The sequence below is a fragment of the Apteryx mantelli genome, chromosome 10 (genome assembly GCF_036417845.1).
Source record: "Apteryx mantelli isolate bAptMan1 chromosome 10, bAptMan1.hap1, whole genome shotgun sequence".
Lineage (NCBI taxonomy): Eukaryota > Metazoa > Chordata > Aves > Apterygiformes > Apterygidae > Apteryx > Apteryx mantelli.
Window position 1 is genome coordinate 13829763 of NC_089987.1, and position 22387 is coordinate 13852149.

The window sequence follows — 22387 nt, forward strand, 5'->3', positions numbered from 1 at the left end:
ATCAACCATGCGCAGGAAGACTCAGGGTCGTCCGGCAGAACAGGAGGGCTTCTGCACTTGCAAAATTCTTTGAAGTGTGGGCAGCTTTCTTAACATGCACCATAACAACAAACCTCACAATTTTCTAAAGCCAAATATATGATCTATACAAACAAATTTTTTTTAATGTGAAAACATGACTTTATACATCATAGTGTATGATACACACTTCAAACACTTTAAAATCAAAGCTTGATAGACCCCAAGACTTTTTCTATAGTACATAAGTAGTAGTATATAAAACAATTATTACTACATGCTAAAACAGATTTCCACAGTCTTTTAATTAAGCACAATATATATAATATATATATGTATATACTGTATATAGATTTGTTCAGATTAATAAGTGGACTGAGCACACACACCCAGCATAATACACTCCAGTAACTGCCTAACAACTGTGAATTTACTGACATTAATTTTTTTTAATCTGACAAAGCTGCAGAAAATAATGTTTTAACTGTTCCTAATAAACATAAGCAAGTAGGAAAACTTTTTTTCAGAGGTAGAGGTTTTATTGCGTAAAACACTGGATAAAACTGTACTGCTTCAAAGACATTTTTATTCTAACAGCAGAAAGAAAACAGTCATTGCTGAAAAAACAACTTTTAATACTTCTATACCAGAATAAAGTTCTGTCAACTGATGTATTATAATAATAAATAATGACCAAGAATAAACTTTAAATACAAAGTTTTCTAATTGTTACAAGCATAGCAACAAAATCCTCTACTCTATTGATCTCAGATTTCCTCCAAGATAGAAATTTTTCTTTGTGTAGGAATGTAGACAGTATTATGACCAGTATCACAGACTACAGAAGTTACAGAGAAAAAACTTGACATGTTTAGATATGAGAAGCATGATGATATTCAGAAACTGACAATGCATCACTGCTGCTGTCACTTGTTTGTATTACAAGTTACAAATGTTCTGGAAAAAAGGTCTATGTCAGAGGGGAAAATAGGGACAGTAGCACCCGACCAAATGGAATCAACACACACATCACAAAGAACGGGAGATGTTTCCAGTGTCACAAACAGAATTATTGCCTGTCGTATCTGAAAATGCTCAGAAGACACAAAAGAATACTGAAAGAGCTCAAAAAGTGCAAGAAATGGAATGTGGGGGGGTGTTTTTCTTTTTTTTTCTTTTTTTTCTTTTTTTTTGCTAAGATACTGAAGGCGGCGCAAACACACAAAAGCAAGCGACTGACACAGTCACCAAACACAGTAGTGCAGTTAAAATCCTAAAGCTTACTACAGTCAGAAAGTTTCAATAACATTTCAATCCTTTATCTAGGATCATAGAAACAGTTGCATTAAGTTTATCAACTCGATTTAAGTAAGGCAGTGAGAACTATACTAGAAAAACAAGAAAAGCAGCTTGCTCTGTGCCAGATGGGTCCAAGTTACACAGTGACCTCATTTAAACTGAAACTTCAGTTGGATGACATCCTTTCCGACAGCATATGCAAACCGTATTCCTTATTAGCCTGAGATTTTTTTTTCCAGTCTCAGGGTAGCGCTAAGAATTTTATTTACATTGATTGCAGTTTAGTATTTTTTGTAAACTGCTTTAGGCAGAGCTGAAGTTTTAAGGCCCTGGGGTTTTACTCTGTGCTCCCAGCCTGCAAAGAAATATTGACTTTTTTTTTCTTTTACGTCTGGATGATTTTGTTTTAGAAGAAGCTAATACTTCTCTACCATCACAATAAACAGCACCAATTTAGCTTCTATCAAAGGAAGTACATTAAAAGGCTAAATTTTTATGCCATTCAGAGAATTTCAGAATAAACCTTTAGCTATTTTGCTTACTTTTTTTTAAAGTATGTGGTTCATTATAGTCTCTTAAAAGCTTCCTATGTGGCAAAGAACTTAATAAATTTGGAGCATCCAATCAGTAAAAAAGCTAAAATCTGCAAAAATATAGAACACATTTGTTTTACAAAAACAAAGAAATATCAGGTAAAACACTTTTCTTCATTAGAGACAAAGAGCAGGAAGTTTGGTTTCATATTTTAGGTCAAGCTACTTTATAAGAGCTTGCTCCAGAAGAAACTTCTGCACTATGTCTGTAACACTTATAAAAACTAACACATGAAAATTAACCATGACTGGGGAATCCTTCATTCAAGTGTAAAAAACAGAATTTAAAGAAAATTTAAAAGGAAACAACATGGAAGGAAAGAAAAGAACAGAAAAGAAAAAAAAAGTACCAACCCTCTATTTATTAAAATTCTGCTTCTCACCAGCACCTTCTATAGATAAGGCTGACTAGTTTCACTAAACAATATTTGTATATATTGTACTTCTACTTTTACAGCAACCTACTTCTTCATCAACAAGGAAAAAAAAAGAATAAAAGCATTTCCCTCAATACTGCAAGATGATTTTTTTAAATGGAATTACACTTCAAATCTGCAATCACACATTGGGCTGCAGATTTTTTCTAACCATTGATTCATTTGGCTGTATATTTAAAAAAAAAGAAAAAAGAAACTGTAATCTCACAATACTTTTCAATACAGGTCAGTACTGACCCTAGCTTATGGGCCGTCTAAGATTTCTCCGATACTGCAGTTGCAACACCACTTGAATTGATTTTCTCTGCAATGACAGCTCCAGTCAGACTGGCACCATGGCAGTCTACCAACACATCTCATTACTATGCTAGGCAAATGACAGCAGCTGGTGTCATATTATAAAGGTGTTTTCAACAATGAAAACACAGCCCCTCAATCTTCAAGGCAACACTAAATCGTTTAGACGGTATCATTTTTCTGTTAAGAGCATTATTTTTGGACAAAGACCACTTTGAAGTTTGAAATTGCCCTGCTTTTTAAATAACTAACGACCTCCTGACATTTTTAAATCACTTTATCATCCCACCTACATTGTTTGGAAGTACTTGTTGCCAGGTAACAGTTTAGCAGCCATTTTCCAGGGCTGGAAATTTATTTTGTGTGTGTAATATATATACTTAAACATACACACACACATATATAAAGTGTGTATTTTGTGTGTGTGTGTATATGTAGATATATACATATAATGTGCATATGACTGTATGTGTGTGTGTATGTGTGTAAATATATATATGTGTGCGCACATACACACATATACATATTTATATATTTAAATATTTTAAACATCCTGTACACTTCTGGGAATTTTGCGCGCAATTCTTTTGCTTGGAATGCAGTTAGCAAACTCTTACCCAAATGCATATCTAAAAACTGTGTAAAATAATATTGCAATATAGAGATTGATTCGTTGAGCTGCATTACTCTTGGGCCTTGCTGCCCTCCTCCGTTAGCTCTGCCGAGCTCCCAGGTTTGACAGCTGCAGGTTCCTCTAAATTCCCAGAAGCCTCGGAGTCAACTCTGGAGCGCTTGAACCTGCGATCTGGATACTGGCTGTTGTCAAAAGGCATGCGATGGACACAGAGAACATGGGTCTTCAGATTTCCCTTCTGAGAGGCACTGTAGGGGCAGTATCTGCACTGGAAAGGCCGGTGACCTGTATGACAGACAAAAGTCTGGTTAGTTTTTCTTCTATTTACATTTTGACTGCAAAGCAGCTCGTTGCAAAATCTAAAGAAAACACAAAAGCTTCCCAAATAGAAATCCCTCCTGTTGTAAGGAAACGCTGCATGTGCTCAGCAAGAATAAGAAATTCATACTATTTGCATGCTGCCTGTTTAAAGAAACTACATTTGAAGAACTCTCTGCTTTGGATTTTTCAGGAAAAGGATAGCTATTTCATTTCCCTCCCCATCCCCAACCGTAAATCAGTCACCCTCTGATCCAAACTAAACTCTTGTAAATAAAGCGCAAGCATGTAATAGAGAGCCTTCTTTTATATTTGTTAATTATCTTTTTTATTGAAGTGCAATTCAAGGATGACAATGTGCAGACCCTCAGTCTAATAAACATACTCTGTCTTTGGGTGGGTTTCTGACTAAAGAATTGTATGTTTTATTTTAATCACACAGATTACTTTTTAATGGAAAGAAATAATGGATTGAGATAACCAAGGCCTCAAACCTGCAAACATTTACTCCAGTGAGATTATTCCTGTGAGTAAAGATATGCAAGCACATAAGTGTTTGCTGGACTAGGGCCCGAGGTTATCACCAGCTTTAAAATAAAATGTCCGAGCTAGATTAGAAAAGGAATGTTAATGCACAAAATCTGATACATGCAGGACTTGTGTATGAAATAGCAACCGACTGCAAAAGGAAGGCATGAATGAAACACACCGCTTTTTAGTAAATCTATCAATATTCTCTCCCATATTTTTCAGATTATTGTAACTTTGAATCTTCATGCTGTATCTGGTTTTTGAGGTTATGTTTCAGCAATCACATTTCAACCTATGCTGGGAAGTTGTTGATGTGTTTTACTGGAACTTTATGAGCTTTGTCTCTCAAATTAACTTAAACCAAGACCATCTGAGGTCAAATGCGCTTAGCTTGCTTTAATTTGCTCAAATAAATGAATAAATAAATGTGCCAGACCATCTACATAAAGCCAGGATAAGCGAAAAACAATACTGTATCTCCACGTTTGAAGAGCACTTTTTCCTTTGCTGTTGTGGTACTACCTAGCAGGCGCAAAGCAGAAGCTGGAGCAGCAGAGGAGGAGGACTACACTCCCCCGGGAAGGGGCCGGCACTGTCTAACTTCCATTTTAAGGGGGAATTTAACATCTAAGCCAACAGAAGCCGGCTGTGCACTGCTCCGATGCATCTCGCACTGGAGTGGGAATGTTACTGCAAGTCTCCTAGGAGAGAGGCGAGCCTGAATAACAGCTGCTTTTAACCAAGCACTGTTGGTGGGCACATCAACATGAAAGATGTCCCCAGCAGAGCAAATTCAACTGAACTGGCATCAGCGCTTTAGGTTGCTCAAACAACCTGCCATTTTTACTGTAAAATTAAAACTACCCCTTGAAGACCGAGTGCCCCGAAGCGTTCTGGTTGCTACCGAGAGGAACAAAGTGCTGAGTCCAGCACACAACTACACAATCACACAAGCCCTACGCCCCGCAACTACGGGCAGGTTTCATTCAACAAGGATGGAAAGGTTTCTGTGTGCAGGACATCCCCACATATCAACACTGAGGAGATGGTACTGTCCCCTCCATCCTTTGCTTTTACAAGGTGAAGATTGCCATCACCCCAGTTGACTTCAATGACCACGAATGTTTTTGGATGAATCTCAGGATGGAGCGCGGGTTGATCTTCTAGCTCTCTCTTGGGATAAATAAAGGCATTTTCCTCAACAACTCAATAAGGAAAAAGAGATCAAGTCTGTATGTTATTAATCTTTAAAAAGTCAAATTTCAGTGGAAAATTTCATTGCAATAGCAATGAAAAAGCTTACATAGTTAATGTTACAGAAATCAAATTTGGCTTTTACAGAAAATTTTCAAATAAAAGATATGAGGAAGTAGTCAATCTAGACATTGAGGGTGTGCCCAGTGCCTCTTACGATGAGTCCTAAAATCAGTAAAGAACCATAAATACATTTGAAACATTTTGAATATAATGGTTTTGACAATTGAAAGCACTCACAAAACTCTATGAGTATGAAAGAGGTACAGACAAAATCTGATTTTTCCTTTTTTCACAAAATCTAAAAATATTTGAAATCTCAGAAAAAATATTCAATAAAATCATACATTCCCTGCCTTGGTTTGTCAGAGACTAATAAGTATTTCATCTCAGAAAAGCCATTAGGATTTACATCTGGATTCTGGATTCTTTCTTTCCTTCTCCTTTTTCTCCCTCCCAACTAATTCCTCTGCCTAGGCTGAGATACAGGGGTCGATTGTGTATCCTGGCTGGGGAGGTGCCAAAATGCCTTTGGACAAAGCGGGCAAAATATTGGGTGAAGAGGAAGGAGACTTGCTCTGTGATGAATTGCAGTTTTCTCCCCTTCTCTCCAAAAGATAAAGCCTGCCTCTCTCACATCCACCGAGACGTACCTTCTTCTGCACTCCCCACCCTGCCCCACGCAGGTATCACCACCTCCACCGCCAGGAGGACATCACCATCCCTCTACTCGCAATTCTGCCCCAAATCTCCCCCTGCTTCTCATGCCTGGGCCACCTCGCCCTTCCCAGGCGCTTTCAGACCAGGTCTCTGTCCCACCCTCCTCATTCAGCTCCTAGCTCTGGGCCTGCCAGCCCTCAAACACCAGTTTCCCCCTCAAACATCACAGAAACATTTTGTATCACCAGCCTCACCTACACCGAGTGTGATCTCACTGAGCTGTTCTCAGTGCTTTGCCCATAGTAGTTATCATTAAATGACAATCCTAATTCCTTCCTGAAAAAAAACAATTTTTAAACAAAGAATCTACAAAGCATGGTGTTAACAACCCTTAATAAACGCATGAATAAAAACAAACTCTGTCCACCACTGAACCACGTTCAAACCTCTGCAGTTCCGTACAGAGAATGGCACATATTAATTCAATGCACTTTAATAAATCAGACAATATAAAATGCACCTACAAGGATTCAGTTCTGCATTGCCTCCCCCACAACTTACTTTTTCAGGCCATCAAAATTTCACATCACTGCCTTGTGAAAAGTAAGTACACAATAAGTTAATTTGTATTGTCACTATGCAGTACAACTGTGGTAAAGAGCACATTCATTTTTAATCCAGTATGAATAATATATAAATATGTATACAGAGTGAGGGTCAGAGGAAAGCAAGTGGTACATTGTTTACAGCAGAAGCAGTACAAAAACTAGAGATTATTCTCAATTGCAAAGATAACAATATCTGCAATTTGCTTGTAACTAAGGGGTGAAGGAAAATGCCCATTTCTCTTAGGTATCCCATCCATTAATTATAGCTCAAAACTTGTTGTGGGCAGCAGACTCTTAAAATAACCCTTCCCAGATAAGTTGGCAATAAATTTATAACGTTTTATCTAGTGGTGGTTGGTAGGTTCTTTCTTAGCAAGCTATAGTTCACATATATTTTGCCTACAATATATCTTCCAATAAAATTATTTGAAAGCCCTTTAAAAAAAGAAATCTTCCTGATAGTTCAGGAGATAATGTGTAATGCATTGCATTTGTAGTAAGGAGCATTAGACTAGAGGTGGACCAAAAAGGAGAGCAAATTATGGTGCATCTTTCTCAGATCGAAAAGTGAGGATAGAGGACAATATATTGCTTGCAGCTGAAATAATCCTGTTGGGAAGAAATGCACTATGAGGTATGTGACACAGTGTGCAAAGAGACTTTGTAATCCTCTGGGCTGACAAAGAGATTCACAAGAAACGGAGCTGCAGAAATTAAAAAAAAAAATCTAAAATGCCAAAGATGGAAGCTAGATTCCAGGAACACTAATGTTTTTAGGAGATGTGGCTTTCCCTAGGAAGGGGGGTTACCTCCAGCACCTGCTGAAGCCAGCTCTCTGCAAGTGATGGACACCTTTCCAGACGAGCCTCAGAAACAGCAGCAGTGCTCAGCTGACTCAGGCTGTCTCTAATTTTGACTGCATGCTGGAGAGAATAGAGAGTTGGGATGCAGGGTATGTTCTGCTCACGACAGAGTATCTTTCTGCATGGCCCATATTTAAAAAATCCCTCATCATTTTAAAGTACTCCACCTTTTTAAAAAAATATGCTGCTTTGTTAATTCAGGCTTTGAGAAAAAAAAAGTTTGTTTTCTTTTCTTTCAAATTTATGATCTGATATGTTGCTTTGTGACACATCACGTCAGCCTGCATCAGTCACATTGCGTTAGGTTTCATAACATGGCATGACTGATGCAGCCCAACATGGTGCATCAACTGAATGGAGTCTGAAAAGGCAGGTTTTGAGAAAGACAGATCTCAAAGTCTGGGTTTTATGACCATTTAGAGGAAACTATATTTAAAGCTGGGGCCTTGGATTTAAACAAAGCCGTAGCCCATAAGTGAGTTGCTAGGGATTTAAATATTTGCCAAATCTATTTTACTTTGTCTTACCTTTATAAAAAACTATATTATTGGAACACATAAAAAGTCAATGTCAAAATAGTGTCACTGGGTTACTTACTGTAATCCAAACACTGCTAATAGTTACTAATTTATTAACTTTGATATGGATCCATTATTTAAGATTAGCACAAAGGAATACACAAACGAGAGAGAGAAAGAATGCTGAATGCTAAAGTCTTTTTCATTAAAAAAAAACATTTACATGGTCAAGCCACATTAATTCTCCACTTCTAAAAAATATTTGATCAGCATCCAAATTCTATAAAAATTTCCACAAAGAAACATCTTATTTTTGTGGTATTACAGGCACATATGTAGGGGTTTGCACTAAAACGTAAAAATGGGCATTGGACTAGTCACATGAATAAGATCAGGAATTTATTCCAGATTGTTAAAAGTGTACTAATCACAGCAAAATCATGGCTTTCTCCCAAAGCAGCAAGAAAACGGTAATTTGAAAGAAAAATGCCAATAATACATCACACGCAAGCCGTCTGTTGTCCCCACTACACCACTTTTTGTTATATTGCATATGTGTACATATATACACACAGATACACGCATACAGACACACACACACACAGTTTAATGCATAAATTTAGGGAAAAGGCAGAAGAGCAATAAAATGATGGATAGAAAACAAATGCTGTGCAATGTACTATAAATTATAATTAAGTCCTGAATAAAATGTGTTTCTTAGGTATGACATTTGTTCCCTTAAAATGCAAAAATAGCCATGATTAGCTGACAGACTGTTTCTCCCCGGATGGCCAATGGCTGTAGCATTTACTACTGTGCAATACAGCAAACTCATTTAAGTTTTCTTTGCCTAGTTTAAGAACATCCTTTTGGTGAAAATTGGAAATAACAGCCATTATCTCTTTAAAACAAATAAATGACTTCCTTACTAAGAAAGATTTGAAAAGCCTCAAAGGTCTGACTTCCTTGGAGGTAAGTTTCTTAAGTTCAGATGGCTCATCTGGGTCAGATGTTGGATGCTCTTGAGATCTGGACTTGAGTCTCTGGGCTACTGCAGTAGTCCCAGATGACCCGGACCAGCGCAGGCCATGATCAGACACCCCTCAAAAAACCAGCTGCAGTGGCTCAGGATGGATTGTTACTGCCTCTCGGATAGAGATTTTCAGTCCCACAACATCGCTGGTGGAACGGTCCATGTAATCGCACATCTGCTTCAGTGCAAAGTCAGCAGGCTGAATTTAAACCTTCAGCGAGTCTCCAGCTCCCTAAGAGGAGCTGCTCTAAATCTTTTTTCCTGTGCAAACTCATATTTGAGGTGGAATCATCTTTAAACAGATGAAGGGTATGTTATCTCAGAAGTAATAACAGGCAACGATGGCCATGCGCTTTCTACATAAGAAAAATGATTTTCAGAATGACTCCCGTTCTCTAGCTGTGACTATCAGCCTCAGTCCCTGGCTTCCCCAGTTCAGGGTCTCAGAGTCCTAGGGATCTTGGGGAATGCTGCCATTTTAAAGTAACACTGTTACAACATAATAACAAGCATTTGCAAAGGGAGAACTATTTTCATTTAAAACTTGGCTAGTGTGATTTCCTTTTTTACGTACAAATTTTCATAAATACATTTACAGCAAACATCTCAAATACTGTATGTATTACCCAGGAGACCAGAATGGCTCTAAAGCAGCCACTCTGATCAGAAGCATAACAGTATGGATGGGAAAATGCTGAATAAATATATTTGTCCAATAGACAATAATGGCCTTGACTGAGCCATTCCATTTTATTGGTCTCACAATACGCATTTTACGAAACTCCCAAAATACCAGACAGATTAAAGTTGGTCCAATCAGGTTCATATATGTAATAAAAGTTTTTATAAAACAATTGAAAAATATACATTTATTTACACACAGGTCCAGGACCAACCAGGATGGTCTTCTGGGAAAATTACAATAGTCTGTGAAGTTTATATGCTTATTGGATTATGAAAAAGGAAATTAAATTAGAAAAAACTCTCTATTTCATGTTGACCAGGAAAAACTGTAAAAGCTAAATGGCTTGTCCAAGATCTCAAGTGATTTAATGTAGATGTGTATATAAAAAAGGATAAATATGTGCATTTAGGGAGGCATGGGAACATTTTCACCTGCCAAGGCTGAAGCCTGGGCTTCCGTGTTTCCCATGGGACACTAAAGCTACAGCAGTCCCCGGACACCGTTCATGTGGATTCCTTCATTACCACAGGCACAATCCTGCAAATGTTCCTAAAAGTAATTGGAGGAGTTGTTCATCGTAAGAGGCACCAAACCAGGACTCATCCCGTGTTACCTAGGCTTCTACCTTAGAAATCTAGTTACCTAATTTACCTCTAGTGAAGAGAGGCAGGCACTTCCAGAGGGCAGTTCAGGTCTGAAAGCATTGAATTGCCATCTGGAGAAGCCTTTCCCCCTCTGCTGACTACAGAAGAGATCTTAATTAGGGAAAGATAAGGTTGGGTTTAAGACCCAGCTCATGGCAAAACACAGCCACCAGCTTAATTTTAAATATAAGCATTAAGGATTTTTTGAAAAATTGCCCTAAAACTAGTAGGATTTATCCACATGTCAAGTCCCTAACAGCCCTGGTGCCAGGTTAGTGATCCACAGAGAATCCCCAAGGAGAGCAAGGGAGCATTGGGCACCACACCCTGGGACACCACCGTTTCGGGGGACACTGAAGGACACCCCATTTCACCTCATTCGTCGTGTCGTGTTTTGCTGAGCTGGATCAAAGACCCTGGCACACTCGGTTCCCATAAGCACGTGCAGGATCAGGTTGTTACATGACTGCACCATCATTGGCTGCACGGGAGGAAGAGAATAAAAAGACCTAATCTGTAACTAATTTGTTACAAGGATTTTTACTTAAAAAAAAGAAAAAAACCTCCATTCACTGGATCAAATTAAATACTCAGATGCCCATGAGCCTTTCTTGAAATGTAATCGAAGGTGGAGTATGTTCTTGATACAGTGTATTATACAGAACTTGGTGTTTCTGAATAAGTATTTCAGCTTGCTAATGAATACACTAAGGGGTGTAGTGATGACAGGGAAATGCAAAAGTTAATGCTAAATTTTATCTTTAATACATATTATTAATAGATCACATATATCTGATGCATTCTCCCCCAAAAGTAAAAACTGCATTTAAAGAAGCAGTTCAGTTCCTGTCTCAGAAGATCAGGCTCACTGATTATCACACATTAAACTTCTTTTAAAAATAAGAGGAAAAGATAATAACTTTCCTTCATACCTATGCTTTTAACTTATTAGTCAAACCAGTCACCAAATTGTGGAAAGCCTCATTAAGTTAACATTTCTGTTACCTCTCTCATATAGAACATGGAAATTATTATTATTAGCTGGAAGCAGACTGAGGAACTTGTTAGCCATATACAGCACACTAAATATAAGAAAATTAGGAAATAGCTAGCTGAGTTGCCTGTGGTATAATGTAGACTTGCAATTTCTGGGAAAACAAACATTTCACATCTCTTGAAAAGATCACTTTGATTATTGATAAAATAACAGGATTATTCAGCTCTGGACACTTTGCACAGAATCTGCTTCTTTTTCAGAAGGGTAAGCTTTTCACACAGGAACTTTTGATTTAGAAGGGAAACGGATCTTTTACTGAAAAAAGGAATAGCTCCAACAGAGTAGTTGAAAAGGTTCTTTTAAATAAGTATTAAACATTATGTGAACATTCTATACCAAAAATTCTCCTAAAAACAGCTCAAGACTTAGCTTTTTAATGAGTTGTACGTTTTAAATTGCTTCCAGATCCTGCGGCCAGCCGGTGCTGCGTAACACCTCTGTATGCTAGCACACCATTTTGTTTTTTGACATGACAACATGAGTTACGAGCCCAGTGCCTCAGCGCGCTCCAAACGAAGTTAGTGGGAATGCTGTCATTGATTGAGCTTGAAATGTCAGACTATCATTGTCCCATGCTTTGGTAAATTTAATTACATTTAATTTTTCATATTTATTTACTTTGGTTTATACACATAAGTAGAGGACAGAGTTCTTATCAAGGGCAGTGGGTACCTGTTCTAAAGAGTAGGCCATCTCTGACTAAATTTATAATGGCAACGGTTATGGCAATTTATAAATTCTTCAGTCATAACCTCCTCCATAATCCTGAACCCATGATGGCTGTGCCAAAAACATGAACATTAATCTCTAGGCAGGCTCACCACCCTCACACTAATTCTTGTTCTCAGCAAAGTGCGGAAGGAAGAGCCGGCGGATCCCTAAAGACCTGCAGGTTAGGCTGCTCCCTGCAAGAAGAGAAAGAGCACCCAAGTCCAGGGGAATAAGTGGATTATGGCTTTCTAATGCAGCCTCCTCTTCCTGAAAGACGCCTTGTGGACCTTAAGTAGACTGCAGCTATGGAAATGTATTTTACAGGTAAGCAGCAGGCTGTTCTTTAATATTAAATTATCAACCCTGAGTTCTTCTAATTATCAAAATTACATGTTTAGAGAGTGTATTCCAGTCCCACCTTTGTCTTTAATTACATATTACAATTAATTGTTATGTCTATTCACTCCTTTACTTGTTTTAATCACATCAATAATAGTACATTCACATACTAACCCCCTTGAGCAAAATATCTCAGTTTTCTTACTAGGCCATTCACAAGTTTTCCATCTCCTGTTCTGTCTTTTTTTTTTAATTATCTCAGTAAATATTTATTATTTCAGGGAGCATTTTGAAATTCTAGTATGAAGCACTATTTGAATTTAAAGTACCTATGATTTCCCAGAATAAATGCTGTACTGGTGGCACTGGGATTTTAGTAAATCAAGATCATTTAGTGATCAGGGGAATTTAGAGTTGCTAACAGGAAAGACCTTGTCAGTGATTACGTTTCACTACCACATATCCTTTATTCTGCCTAGCAATTCATAAATACAATAGCATTTTCTCTTTCTCTTCGGGCAACTGTTTTGACCTTGTTTATTTTACTTGGTGGAATGGAATTAAAAAAATCCCATCCTCAGCTTTCTAAAATTTTTCTGCCCATATTTCAATGTATCATATCCTCAGCTGGTTTAAAACAGGACAGCCATGCGGTTTACACCATGTGAAGAACCACTGCTGTACACATATCAAGGTGAAGTCTGGGAATCTCTCCATTAGTCCCATGTTCCACAAAACACCTAAATTTGAAGAGGTGGAATTATGCACATGCTATAACGTTTGCTGAAGTGGGACCCTAAACTAGAATAATTGTCTTCTGCATGTATGATGTCACTTAAGACAAGAATGTTCTCCTTTAATTTTAGTTGTTGCTTTGTTATATAACTTGGGTAATTTAGATGGTATTTTGTCACATTATAACTTGTCATGTAATTGGTGATGCTCTATCCACAATGACATGTTAGTAAAGAGACTGAGGAAAAACAAAACACTAAGTAAATAAATATCCAGCTCACTAATAGCTAATATTTCAAATTGTCCGTGGGTAGCTCACAACCCCACTCATCATTCCACTGAAACATTACTATTATCTGCTTATGGGATTTTGTGAATGTAGTTTGGAGAACAAGTCATTATCAGCAATGTTATGGCATTATATTCCATCCCTGCGCTGAATTAATAATCTGAGTGCATTCGGAGGGAACACTCAGAGTAACCTATAGCTCACTAGGTGTGTTTCATATGTAGGTGGGCATACATTTAAGGCATCTTTATCCATAATACATGCACTCACACAAAGAATATATATTTTTATCATACCTCATTCAACAAATCAGTAGTTTGAACAGTAAAAATTAAAAGGCTGCAAAGAATAAATTGAGCATTAACTTTTCAGGACCCTTCCCTCTGGAAAGTACTGTTGATGTTGTCACAGAAAAAGTGTCTTTTTTATTAAGTCACAAAGGAAATGCTTTCTCCCCTTCTCTTTTTCTTTTCTATAAAAGGCTCTCTAAAATGAAAGGTGTCAGACTTTGCTTTTTCTTCTTGGCATGATCCAGAATGTATGGCTGAGGAATGACAGATGTCTGCAACCAGCTGCAATGAAGCATGCTAAAGTTTCAGTCTAATCCACTTATTTCACTGCAGTCACGTAAACCAAAACAAATGGGCAGTGCCTTACATTATAAAAACACAGCAGCATTACTTTGTTGCATAATGTAGCTGATACGCCATCTTTTTATCATTTTTCCTACTGCAGAAAGATTTCACCTCTTTATTAAAAACATTCCCTGAAAGTTCTCCCATTCTGCTCTCCTCTATTTTTTTCTTTTACTGTCACAGCATTCTTGCTGTGCCCCATGCATTACTCAATACACTGCTATATAAAAATATCATAATATTTTTCTAGTGAAGACTGCTTTTATTTTTAAAAACACAATATTATTCAAAAGTCATAGGGCCCGAGTCTATTCTCGCATTCTTTTTGCAAGACCATGATTTTAACTGATTTACACTGGTCTGAACAAGATCAGGATTAGACCCATCGTCAAATTCACACACATGACTGTATAACAAGTGCATCATGCACTTACTCTTAATGGATAAAAAAGAAGAAAAAACGTGAACGCATTTCTGCTTTTTACTGATCAAACTGGAAATGTCAGTGGGGACACAACTAATAATATTAATCTACTTGACTAGCCTCATTCAAAAAAACAGTTTTTAATTAGGAAGAAGAGTCTTTGCCTGTATGTTTATCGAAGCACTTGAAAGAAATCCCCCTTCTCTTATTTTGTTATACCGGAGGGAGTATAAAGTAAGTGAACATGGCATTGCTTCCTGGAAAGGGAGACCCTGCCTCACTTTAACATGTAGTGCAACAACCTTTTGAACCCTCCCTCCTTTAATCCTTGTAAGGAAAGAGAAAGGATAAGGAGTCATGTGGCTCTCCCCCTGCCAGCAGTTTCAACAGCTGTGAAGCACTCTTTCAGCGCAATTCATAAAAAAAGATGTGTTAGATTTCGCCTATGGCAGAATGGCGTACAATTTCTGGCCCTTCAGGCTAAAACAATAAATGCAAAGAGGAAAATTTGAGATTTCCCCCCTTAAACTTCCCACAACAACCTCAGCAAAACCACATGACTTGTCTTGTACAATCTCCCTGGTGTTTTCAGTGCTACTTTGGCAGGAAATCAGAATTACTGTTATATAAATTCCATCTGATGCCAGAGCTACCATCTGTGAGTAAAACTGCTTCACCTACGTCTGCCGGCAAAGCCACTCTCCCAGAGACAAGGGAGAAGGGAAAAAAAATTTGATTAATTTGCAGAATGCTTGTGATTTGCTCATATATTATTATAACTGCTCATCAGCACATGACAAATTCCCAGCACTCTGCACAGGAACCCGTTCAGTTTCAGCAGTTTTTTGCGTCGGCACCTGACAGACTGCAGAGCCACTAATGACTTTCAGATGCTTACAAACAGTAATTCTATCTTCAGAATAAAAAGAAAAATCCGTAGGAAGAAAAGAGTAGAGTTAGTCTATTTCATTTCCTTCCTGTATATCAACATGATTTAACTCTTCAGGGCAGCCGCGGTTCCAGGAGCACAACAAGGCTGCTACTTGCCTGGAAAAGACAAAGACTGCCAATCTCGGGGGGAAAGGTGAACGCAAAAGCCCGTCTCCTAAGGCTTTCCTTGCACCGGCTCCACAGAGAGCGAGATACAAAGCAGGTATTCCAGGAAAAGGCACACCTACTCCGCATTATTCAAATAAAATACACGCTCTCTTCGATGCTTCCTAATTCTATATATAATTCCCTATTTTAATACTTCTGATAACCTTTTGCATTTTTAGCGAACACATCTGCTTCCTAACTGCAGTTGAAATGTTTTTCCCCCCCCTTTTAAAACTATGATTATGCTTTCCGAAGCACTGTCTGTGTGCTTGATTGCCTGTTTTAGATTAGAGATTTTAGCAAGGAAACAAAGACTTCAGAGTGCACATCAGTCCTGCATATGAGAAACCACAGAAGGAATAAGCAATAAAATGTGATGCACCATCTGTCCACAAACAATAACCTGGATGTTCTGAAGGCTTACAAATTATTTAGCACACAACCTCACCGAATTATAGGACCCTTAAATAGAGCAATAGACTGGGAATGAGAGCCTCTTTGATGTCCTTTTGTATTTTTTTCAAACTCAGCCTTCGATTGATTGCTAACAGTTGAGGTATTTCTCAATGACTATTGGAGCAAGTTGATTTTTATTAAGTAGATCTCGATAGAATATTTTGCCACAGATTTGAACAGTGGGGTATACACTGCCTCTCTGGCCCTAGCCTGCTGCAAACAGATTGTTAATCAAAAGACAGTCTAAAAGAATAGTCAGTTGGGAAATTTAGTCCTAAGGGCAAAATTCTGCCCTCAGTATTCACGCGCAGCTCCCATTGGCTTCAACAGAAGCATGCATGAACTCCGGGAAAAGAAGCTGACTTTATTAAGTACTTGAAGGTTTCTGACTGGACTCTTGTGGAACAAATTCCCAACAACAAATCAGACTTGGGGGGGAGACAACACAGTATCCTGCCCCAATTAAAAATCAAAATGACATTTTTCTTAGCTGTCATACTGAAGAAGCACAGAGATCTTGCATGCAAAAATGCATTACCCACTGAGCACACTTTAGATATTGTAAACTGGAGTATGTCAAAGGTATTAGATTCCTAGACAAAACCTGGCATCCTTCAGGAACGTGGAGATAATCAAGATATTCAGATTCAGACACCTGCATTTGGGACAGAGGATTTTGGTTCACTGTACCTAACTGTGCAATCATGTTAAAAAATAAAAAATAAAATCAATTCACCATTTGGATTTTGAATATGCACAGAATTACAGAATTTCTACATCTAGCGTTTCGCTCAACATTATACATTGCTGAGTTTTTGGTGAACACTAGCATTTTTTTTTCACTCTAAGCAGACCTCTGAGCCCATATTCTGAAATGAATCAGCATCCCCTGAAAGACACCCACTTCATTTAACAGAGGAAGAGCTTTGCTACCAGTTATTAACAAACTTCCCTAAATATTTTTTGTGCTTTGCTTTCTATAGGTTTTTCTGCAGGTTTCCTTAACACAACATTTCCCAAGCTGGCTCTCAGCTAACAAACATCCAGACCTATCTAAGTAAGGTCTTCTTAATGTGCCCTTTACTCTACCATCTAGATGTCAGATCAAAATTCAAAGAAAAATAAAAATAGATGTTAGAAGACAGAGGATTTTTTTTTATCATGTTCTCTTTGACAAACACTGGGCCAAGAGGGAGGTAACTGTATAATTAACTTTAGATGTGCCTAATGTAACTCCATTATCATTGATGAGTCTTATGGAGAGACACTGCAATGAAAATGTGCCTTCTAGAGTTTCATTGTGGAGCCAGCGCTATTAAAGAATATTTCAGTATTTAGGCCCTGATTCAGCAAATTGCTTAAGCTTATGCATAATATAAAGACTGTAGGTCATCCCGCAGACTTGTGTGGGTGTACACACATGCTTACTCAACACACGAGTTTCAGTTGCCTGCTGAACCGAGGCCTTGCAGCCTAACCCTTATTTACAAAGATTCATAAGAGACATGAAAATTTGCTTGGGGCTAAGAGCTGGCACATTGCATTGCTCCCTCCTGCACCCATGTTCCTTTTGCACTTATTTCTGCGTTCGCTTTCACGTGCTGTTAATGCCTCGTGCCAGAGGGGCGTCTGGCCCTGCCTGGGGCAGGAGCTGCGTCTCGGGGAAGCCGGTAGCCAGGACAGCAGCGGGAGGTCCCAGGCCCGGCCACCACCTCTGCCCTGTCCACGGGGCAGCTCGGCCACCCTGGCCACCCTGGCCCAGGGCCTGCAGCTCGCCCAGCCAGCAGGAGCCTCGCTGGCTCCTAGTTGGGAGCGTGTCACTGCTGGTCCTGGGGAGCCCAGCAGGTTATTGCACCAATCACGTGCAGACAAAACACCACTGCTAGCATCATGCTGCTGCCTAAAACCCTCCCACAAAGCTCTTGGAGCTAGACATGAGAAGCTGGCTTCTGGAGGGTGGACCCCAAGCTTCCCTTGGGTCATCTCACCGCAGCAAGGGCCAGGAGGAGTCACCAGTACCAGGCAAGCACCTTTAGATTAACATCGTCCTCCTACAGCACAGCCCAGGATCTGGGCCAAATATATGTATTTTTCTCTGCATTACAAATTTCCTACAGTCAATCTGAAATCAATACAATGCTCCTAGAAGTAAGAAGCATTTGAAATCAGGTATAGTTCAGGTTAGAAGGCTAGTTTCCCTGCTCAACTTTTCCTTCACAAGGGTCCTGCGGAGTTAAGTCAGATTTCCACCTGCAAAAAAAAATTATTTTGCTAGGTCTCTACAGTTCAGCTTACTTGTCTGACCATATACTTAAAAAAAAAAAAAAAAAAAAAAAAAAAAAACTTCAGGCATTACTGAGGATCTGATTTTAAATAAAATTGTAAAAGTCCAAGATTTTGAAGTTTCCATAGTTACTAGGTCACAAATTTTTCCATTTATGGTGTTTGGGGATTTTTTTTTAACAGTTCAGAGTAAAAGTGATCCATATCTATCTACGCAGAAATTAAGTCAAACATACCATGTCACATAAATGGGCAGCAAGAAGGAGAAAATGTTCCTATCATCTAGTAATACCGTGAAACATTGATTTCATATAAGGAAGCCTTTTCTCTGGAAGATGATGGAAGTCAGTAAAGCTCACTTGAGACTCAATGGTTCCTCTCCCAGGCAGCAGGCTGGTGGATCAAGGTTTCAATGTCAGGATCTGGGCTTTCAAGGAAATTGATACCCACTTGGGTATCTATGTGTATAGACCAAATTCATTTTGTAACAAAACTAATGCGTACAGTCATTAGCGGGGGCCAAAATATTTGCCTTCTCTAGAAGCCATGCAATTCCACTGATTTCAACAAATGATTTGACCTAGGTAACTTTTCTCTATCTACTGTATTACTAATCAGAACAAAGAGGCCTATAAACATACTCAAACAGACAACTAAAAAAAAATTAAACTGTGTTTTAACTTAAAGGTCAGCTCAATACATATTGAGAAGTCAACTGAAATTCTGCCATTAAACATAATCTCTCCTTCCAGGGTGGTAAATACTGTGTGGAAATATGCATCAGGAGCCAAATTCTGATCTCAGACAAACATATCAATGGCGTTGCATGGGAATAAATGAGAACAGAGTTTAACCTTGGATAGAGAACCTTTCCAATCTAAAGCATTTGGACATCAAGACTCAGGCCACTGAAAACAACTACTTTAAATTCCATAAAATGTGATTAATATCATGAGATTAAAAAAAAAAAAAAAAAAAGAAAGATATTCTGGGTTTCTTTCTGGACTTTTTCCAGCTTCCTGGGTTCCTGCTTTCAAGCATTTTCCATAACTCTAAAGGCTAAAAAGTTACTTCCTTTTAAAATGAAAGGAGAGAAATTATTCCATAATCACATGACTACCACCACAGCAAGAGCCTTTTGGAAACAAGGAACTGCTCTTGCAGTCATGGTAAAACCAGCAAAACTAAGGACAGTCTTAGGACTCGTAGTCTTCACTCACACTTCACTGTTCTGTGGGCAGGAATCCATCATTAATCTACAGCCTATGCACAGTTGTTCACAACCCCCCAAAAATTTTCCTATTTAATATATAGTAGTAAATTGAATAAAGCTTAACTAGTATTTTATACATGTAAAAACTTATTCTTTAAATTGTAATATATGGAAGATACATTATAGGCAGTATCTTCTGAAATAATGTTAAAGATTTGACTGCTGAAAATAAGGAAAAAAAAAAAAAGAAAAAGAGACACAAAGGTCAGCTTTAAATCCTGAAGGTAGCATAAAAAATTTAGATAAAACTGTTTGCATATATTTTTATATAGCACATGTCCTGACAGCATCACCATCAGCACGGGCTGTAGAATTCATAATCCACAGTGCTATTTTTAAAATAGTTTGATTTGTTTATTAACTGTGCTTTCCTATTTCCATGAGATATAGACATCGACAGTGAATAGACCTTTTCTAATTGAACTGATAGCTTGAAAGTGAACATGTCCTTGAATTTACACTGAAAGATAGACAGTGATTATTTATAATAAGGGATTTAGTCAACTGCCTTTCCATTTGTACAGCAAGGACTTTATCAACAGACCATGTTTAGGTAAATAGTGCCAAATAAGATAAATTCTGTATTAAAGGACAAATGTCTCGCAGTGTCAGATGTACAAGGAAGAGACATTTGGTTGATGATATGTCCTGTAAGTATAAAAGAGAGTATTAAGATAACACTTTATGCTAGCATTAATACATCAAAGTTCTGGACTGACCTGTTTCACCCAAAGTGAATGTGAGGATGCTCTTAATTCCTATCTAAAATTAATTTAATTCAAAAGGCAGTCAGCCTTATGTCCTGTTTTGCAGCTTTATGAGAATTGCTGGATTTGCAAAATAGCATTACTGTATGTACATTAATAAATGGTCTGTATTTGTCTAGCCAGAGTAGAAGCCTTTCTTTAAAAACACATACACACACATATAACTGTCTCTGTGAGCTTGCTTTGCCCACAATATTAGAGCTTAGCTATCTCCTTGCTGAAGGGCCTATTTGTCTGCTTTAAGTGAAATCACTCAATTCTCAAAAGTCAGTGGAGGACTTTGGAAGGGGGAGGGCTGGGAGAGGCCACTCCAAATAAGTTCCATTAATCAAAAGACACAGTCTAATGTAACTAATATTTTACAATTAGAGAAGACAAGATGGAACTAAAAGCCATCTATCTCTCTTACACCACATGATCATCGATTCATAATCAGAAGCCTGCGAGTCGCACAAAGATGCATTTACGGGGCTGGGGGAGGGGGCCGGGCTGAGCCGGAGATAATGAACACGATGAGAAGGAGCGGCGCTGAAGGCTGAGGAAAGATGACAGAGTGGTTCAATGGTGACGGATGACATGAAGATGAGTACTGATACCTGACAGGCAGCGAATGATGACTGCAGTCCTTTCCCACCATTATGATCCTCAATTATCTTGGTAAGGACTAAGAGGGGGGGGGGAAAAAAAAACAAAAAAAAAAACCGAAGTGGCTCAGCCCATCCGTTTATTTATAAGCTAGGATAATACTGGATAGTGCCAGGCTGCTGGGAAAGGCCACCTTTTCGCAATTTGATCAGCACTTTATAGGAGCTGTAGTTTTCATTGTCAGCGCTCATGGGCACAAGGGGAAATGGGTAAAATACAGTACTTGTCCATCTGTTTTGTAATAAAATTCCTAAATCTTCAAAGGGACTTATTTTTTTTCTTTCACTGCCACCTTCAGGAAAAAAGAATACCCTAGGCTAACCAAAAAATAAAAAACTCTCTTTGTATTTGCACATAGAATTAGCAGGCTGCAGCCTACACTCTTGAAATTATATGCACAGATTTATACAAACATGTAATATGAGGTGGAAAATGAGCCAGGGTGAGTAAGAGCTAGAGCTGAGAGAAGTGCAAGAGTAAAATGAAGGGGAACTTTTAAAGATTCCTCATTGATTTAGGGAATTATTAAAAAAAAGGGAAAAAAGTTCGCTTGAGACTGCTTTGTAGTTGCAGAAGATGCCACAGGCTAGCATTTCTATACCAAAGAATATGCTGTTCTGCTACATTATTTATTTTTAAAGATACAGATCTCCTAGCTATGTTGGAGTCATTGCTTTTGAGAAAAAGAAAAACAAATTAAGATTAATGTTCTACACAGCTCCCGATAGCAGTAAATATTTGATCAGAACAATTCACATTTAAATGTTGACATATTAAAAATCATATTTTGGAAGAAATATTGCTTCTTCATGCTTTAAGTGTAACTTCCTTTCCTGCCCCCTTCCCCCTCCATCTTCCTGGAGAAAGAAAGTCACACAATGTAGCTCTACATTTCCCACCCATGAAAAAAACGAACAAAATCAGGTGAAAAACAACTCTTTTTTTTTTTTTCTTTTAAACACATGTACTATACAGGTCACACGTGCTCTCCAATTTTGCCTGCCTTCCTCCTCTTGCAATTTTATCCAAAGGAACGAACTGCTTGGTTTAGCAATCTAATAGGCAGAATATGAACCCTGCTGCTCCAGCTCAGCTGCATAGCAACAGTGGCCTGTGCTGCCACTCATGCCGCCGCGGTCAGTGCGGGCGATCGGGAAAACTCCACTCTCTTCGCGTGCCAAGGAGCGGCCACGGTGCAAAGGTGGCGCGCTCCACATGTTGGGGTGGCAACAGTTTAGGCCATGGCAGGAGCAGGTTTACAGGCCCGTCTGCTCTGCTGCTGC

At 38.5% G+C, this 22387-nt stretch overlaps 1 protein-coding gene across 1 annotated transcript in view; it reads right to left on the minus strand.

Moving 5' to 3' along the window:
• Nucleotides 1-3327: 3327 nt before the first annotated feature.
• The window catches only part of ZNF536 (zinc finger protein 536), a 193777-nt gene continuing 174717 nt past the window's right edge, over nt 3328-22387 (minus strand). Inside the window, exon 4 of the mRNA XM_013941099.1 lies at nt 3328-3563. Within this exon, the coding sequence (XP_013796553.1) occupies nt 3328-3563 (236 nt within the window). The remainder of the gene's footprint in view (nt 3564-22387) is intronic.